A 6,385-nucleotide genomic window follows, 5' to 3' on the forward strand; every position below is an offset into this window, starting at 1 on the left:
AACAACCCAGGCAACCGCATGTAGAAATTGTCCGATTTGGAGCCTTCGCCCCTCACGGTTTTAAAACGCGTCTACAAGGGAGAGGTATCCAAGCACTTATAAAACACTCTTCGTTCTCCTCCCCAACCGATGTGGGATTCGCCTAAACCGATGTGGGATTCGCCTAAGGCAAGCCTTACACTATTGTAACACCTCGTATCTTAGAATTCATGTTAGACTCGTAACGTTAGAGTTTGAGAGAAAAATTTGAAAGTTTGTACGTATTACGAAAGTGGTTGACCAGCCTACTTTAGGCACCCATAACTCCTTTATTAGTTAACAATTTGAGAAAACTTAAAACATGAAAGTTGTAGCCCTTTGTAATATATTTCCAACGGTATCTTATGGAGCTCAAACGGAGCCCTGTGCTAAGAGTTATTCCTGTTTCACTATCACTGGTTGGAGCAGAATTTTCAGATTTTGGGTTACGTTTTTAGCCTTTTCCTACTCGAATTGGGACTCCTTATTTTATTATTGTATGAAGTAAAAACGTCCCTAACACTATTCTAAACCCTAAGAGACTATTCTTTTTCTCTCTACCTCCATCCCTAAAGAACCTAGACACTTTAATCTTGCAAGAAACTCATTCTTGCATCAAGAAAAATCAAGAAACCTTCAAGAATTTGGTTTGGCAATCTAGTTTCCTAAGGTTTCCTCCAAGGTAAATATGTTAATCAAGAAGCTTTGTATTCTACAAGATTTATCATTTATAAAGACTAGAATAAATCCATCCATCCCGTTACCCTATAAAAATCAAGAGTTGTAAAAAGTTGGAGAAAACTCTAGTATTTTTCTATTGAGTTTCATTCCGACCAGCCATATTAATTTGGTGTGTCTCGATAATCTAACCGTTGGATCAAGCCCAAATTTTAACTGAGTGTTCATAACACATAAGTCTAAAATAGTAACGGTGGATATTGGATTTGGGGCTCCGCAGTAGTACCCTTTGAGCCACGAACAGTAGCTACGAAAATCAGTGAAAATCCTCTCAAGGTTTCCAAATTCAAAGCTTTTGGAATTCTTCTTCAAAGATTCAGACTTTTTTTTTTCAAGTTTTGGAGCGATTAAGGTATGTAGAGTTACTATCTACGTGTGGGAACATCATTGTTCTTCCCTACGCCTCATAATCCATAAATTATGATTCTCTGCGAAAACTAGGGTTTCTATACCATGTTCATGATAACCCTAGGTCCATGTCCATGATTATATTATGTATGAATTGTAATAATTCCATCATTGAGTTCTTAATATTTCTTTATGATTATTAAGAATCTGTCCGTAATCTATGAAAAATCCATATATCTCATTCCATGGGTTCATGCATGCTAGTTTATGATATATTATGCTATTTTCAAGAAAATACTATACATGTTTTACAAGTTCATGCAAGCAAGCTATAATTTATGATATCCATGTACAAGCAAGTTATATTCATGAAAACCATGGGCAGCAAGTGCCACTTATTTTACATGTTCATGATTTTGGGAGTTGCTTTAATTATCGAGGAAGGCTTCAGATAGCCTGAAACTACGTAGCCACCGAAGGATGAGGATCGCTCCACCCATGTCCCGGACGATCTCTCATAATGACTGAATCCTTTCATATTTTATTAAATCTCATGTTCCCTCGCAAGGACTGAGTGTTCTGCTGGCGGGACGCAAGCACCAGACCATGGATCGGTTATAAGTTATTGCTCTCCCTACTTATGATATTTTTACTATGTTTTATATATATGTATGTATTCATGTTCATGACCAGGTTTCAGTTCCTATCATTATTATTTCATGTCCCATGTTATTTCATTCAGTTGCTTTACATACCAGTACATTCTAAGTGTTGACGTCCCCTTTCTATTGCCCGGGGGGCCTGCATTTCACGTGCAGGTACTGATATACAGGACGACACATCTGCTCAGTAGGACAGCATTCGTATCAGCTTATTGGTGTGCCCCATCTCATTCGGGGTTTAGTCAACTTTTGTTTTATGATTAGTTATGCATCTAAGGTATGTTGGGGGCCTTGTCCCAGTAAGCATGTTTTCCAGTCAGACTCATGATAGAGGTTTCATAGACTAGACAAGTCAGTTATGTTATGTTAGACATTCGGGGTAGTATAACCATTTTAGCTCATTCATGTTATTTCCGCACTCATGTTTAAACAAGTATTTTTATTAAGTAATATGACTTACTACGTTTTATAAAGGCTCATCATGCATTCACGTTATATTCCGCTCATGTTATGCCTCATGATGATTCAGCAAGCCATGTGATTCGCTCAGTCACATGCAGTAAGGCACCGAGTGCCGTGTTTCGCCCAGGCCATGATTCGGGGCGTGACACCTTACCTCTAAAAACCCTTTAAGTACTTTTATCCGAACACGTAACTGCTTATTTATAAAATAACTTTCAGCACTTAAAAAGTACTTTAAGCACTTATGCTTAAAAGTCCCTTTTTTCCGGCTAATCCAAACTGGCTCTTAGTATGTTTTTGCAATTTAGAAGATGTAATCATATTCAGAAGCGACTTAAAAAAAATTAAGTCAAGATTAATATATTCAGGGAAAACAAAAATCACAGCAAAGAAAGAAAAAACCAACTTTTACATCTAAATCGTTCAACTTGCAAACTTTCGAGGGAACCATCACATGGATTAGAGGATTAAGTAATAATCTTCCAATAATAAAGAGCATGCTCCATAAGAGAAGGGAAAGGTTTCATGATGTAAAGCAAATATTCCATGCAAAGCTAAATCCATTCCTTTCTTTGCTTGTATCGGTTCTCTTAGCTAGCAACCAATTAGCTTTTGAATTGCAACTACTTATAAAAACCCTACTGTTCTAATGAACTCTCATCATCATCTGTATCTACCATTATTATTAACAACTTGTACAACATCATTTGTCCCTCAAAGTTATAATAAAAAATGCCGATCTATTCTTCTGATTCTGATGATCCCCGCCCTTCATATTCAGCACCTCCCAAAAGATTATTTGCTCGTCAAAGACCCATGCATGCAATTCTTGGAGGAGGAAAAGGTGACTTACCTTTTTCTTAGTACTTCCTTCTTTTCAATTTCAGTATTTTAGTTTCCTTTTTAATCTATTTAAAAGAGAATCTTTCTTATATTTGGTAACTCTCACTACAAGAAAAAATATATTTGGCAACAAATTTATTTTTGTTGCCATAGATTGATTATTGTTGCAAAAAGTACTTTTGGCAACAAAAAAAATATATTTTGTTGCATGAACTTTTGTTGTTGCCAAAAGTACTCTTTGCAACAATAATCAATACTATGACAACAAAAATAAATTCTTTGGCAACAAAAAAATCATTTGCCAACAATAAAACTAAGTTGTTGCCAAATATAAAATTTTTTGTTACGATTTCTATACTTTCTTGTAGTGTCTCTAAAAATTTCAATATTTTACGTAACATGTTTTAACGACAAGATTCAGAAGACATTTTGGTATATACATTACACTCATCTTTAGTCTAAAATCACAAAATTTTAAAATCTTTTTTATGTTCTTAAACTTTGTGCTTAGTCAAAGTAAGAAAGTTAGATCGGAGGGAGTATATGTTTTGTTTTAATCTTCACTTCCTTGCTTGCATTTTCTAATATATGATATAAGTTATATAAATTGATACTGTAGAGGTTCTTTACATAATAATCAGTAACATTTTAACATGTAATAACAGGTTATTTACTATATTATCCCCTCGGTCCCCGTTTATATTAAGCACTTTGATTGGGCACAGAAGTTTATTTAAGAAAGACAAATTAATAAACTTTTGAAACCTGTGATCTAAAACAAATCATAAATAATTTTATAACTATAAAATGAAAAGTTTAAAATTAAATTATTTCTGAATATTAAAACGAATCAGTCTTTTTGGGTTAAATGGAAAAAGAAAGTGTATCGCATGAATGGAGATAGAATGAGTATCAATTGCTAGTAGGATTTATGGTATGAGTCTTTTTGGGACAAACTTGAAAAAACACTACAACAAATTGACTTCTTTTTCTCTATTTATCTTCCTACAGTCGCGGATATTTTATTATGGAGGGACAGGACAATATCAGCTGCGATTCTATTTGGATTCACAATGACATGGTTCCTTTTTGAAGTAGTGGAGTACAACTTTGTTTCTCTTTTGTGTCACATTTCCATGATCTTGATGTTGATTCTGTTCATCTGGTCTACTGGGGCGGGACTTATTGATTGGTAATTTTCCAAGCAATGGCTTCACAAAAAGATTATATTCTCTTTGCCTTAGTTTATGTGATATACTTTATTTTTAAATTTATTTAAAAAACAAATGCCATACTTTCTTATTCATAAGATTTTCATTTTATCTTTATTGAGATGATTTATAATAATACAAATATTTATGACTTATTATATACTCATTACATCCAAATTTATGTGATATTTTTCGTTTTTCGAGAGTCAATTTGACCAGTTGATTATATCAACTTAACATTTTGAAATAAAATTTGAATATTAAAAAACTATACAATAAGTATTATAAGTTCTAATTCTTCGCACATCAATATGATGGAAAAATATATTTTAAAATGTTGGTCAAAGTTCACATAGTTTGAATCTCGAGAAGCATAAAGTGTCACATACATTAGGACAGAAGGAGTATTACAAGTTTCAAAAGTCCTTCTTTCTTCATTAAGTCACGTGTCCAGTCAAATATCGCCACATAAATTGAGACGGAAGGAGTATTTAATTTCGTTATATTTCTTCCCTGGTCTGAATTATGCTGATAATAATGTGTTCCTCTGTTTTGATTCTTCAGGGCTCCTCCTGATTTACGTGCTATCATGATATCGGATTCAACTTTCAGATGGTTATGTGGAAAATTCAACTCAATGTTATCTAAGTTCTATGAGATTTCATCTGGAAAAGACTTTAGAACCTTTTTTCTGGTAAATATGACATTCTATAGCATTGCCATTTGACCTTATTTTTTATTTTATTTTATTTTATTGCTGATGTTTAATCTCAATTTCTTGGTACTTCTTTTGGTGCTAGGCAATCACTATTCTGTGGGTATTATCAGTAATTGGAAATTATTTCAGCTCTCTGAATCTGTTGTATCTGGGTAAGGTTACAGAATTATATATACTCTCATTCAGGGAAATTGCTTTGGTGATCATCAAACTTTAATCGCCATTTCAATGTATGTGATATGTTTCGCTTATTGAAAATTAATTTGGCTAATCTTCGAAGCTAAATTAAAGTGGAATAACTCATTATTTTAAAACTGGAATTTAGATATTTAAAACCTATATGAAAAGAACTAAAATTGCAAGTCCTCTCATGTCAATATAATGGCAAAAAAGTATATTTTAGAATGTTAGTCGAGCTTCACATAGTTTGAATCTCAATGAGCAAAAAAAGTCACATAAATTAGCACAAAAGGATATCATATTATTTAAAAATCCATATTCTTTGTTTTGTCACATAAAAGACACTCAACTATTCACTAACATATTTAAAAGTAGTTCTTACTAAAAAAGAATGTATATATTCGGTCATGACATGCCACTTCACCTATTTGTTGATCCATTTTCGCACCTAAAAACCCGACCCTAGTGACAATATTATAATATAATATTGTGTGTTTATTTAATGGGTTATTAGGATTTCTTTGCCTGGCAACATTACCTGCTATTTATGAAAGGAATCAAGACAAAGTGGATTATCTAGCAAGCAAAGGGAACCAAGATATGAAGAAGTTGTACAAGAAATTTGATAGGAAGGTTCTTAACAAGATTCCAAGGGGACCCGTCAAGGAAAGGAAGAGGTTTTAAGTCAACTCATTAATAAGTTGGACAATGTTTATATTGGTTATATGAGGTGCACGAAATGCTGTAATTTGTAATTAATATAAATACTAAATACTAAAGGAGTGATGAAGAAAATTTGCTTTCCTGCTTGCAGTAATTCCTTATATTTTCATTACTATTGTTAACCTAGTAACTCTTAATGCGACTGTTTTTTCTGTACAAAACAGAAGTGTCTTTGCTTACCGTTTTATTAACTATAAACTCGTAAAATTTCTGGTGCTTATGGACTGATTTCCAGAACAATTTTTTTAAGAACAAGACACGATATAGAAAATAAGTTTGTTGAATGCTTGTGAATAATATTTCATTAATATATGTGCTTGTCACAAATCTTAGATACACTGCAGCTTAATTTATACTAAAGACACCTGATTCCAGATTTCTCTAATACTATTTTGTTGCTCATTTGGTGAAGTAGTCAACATAGTATTAAAGCCTTAATCTCTCTAATTAATACCCTGCTTCCAGACTCTTCTAAATCTTAC

The 6,385-nt window shown here is 33.0% G+C and overlaps 1 protein-coding gene across 1 annotated transcript; it reads left to right on the forward strand.

Moving 5' to 3' along the window:
* The first annotated feature begins 2,851 nt into the window (after nucleotides 1-2,851).
* Nucleotides 2,852-6,046, forward strand: LOC132614865 (reticulon-like protein B9). Its single transcript, XM_060329416.1, has 5 exons — nucleotides 2,852-3,072; nucleotides 4,083-4,263; nucleotides 4,847-4,976; nucleotides 5,083-5,152; nucleotides 5,695-6,046. Exons 1-5 carry the CDS (start codon nucleotides 2,961-2,963, stop codon nucleotides 5,862-5,864), a joined length of 663 nt encoding a protein of 220 aa, XP_060185399.1. The 5' UTR covers nucleotides 2,852-2,960; the 3' UTR covers nucleotides 5,865-6,046.
* The last annotated feature ends 339 nt before the right edge of the window (nucleotides 6,047-6,385 follow it).

Source organism: Lycium barbarum, chromosome 10, assembly GCF_019175385.1.
Source record: "Lycium barbarum isolate Lr01 chromosome 10, ASM1917538v2, whole genome shotgun sequence".
Taxonomy (NCBI): Eukaryota; Viridiplantae; Streptophyta; class Magnoliopsida; order Solanales; family Solanaceae; genus Lycium; species Lycium barbarum.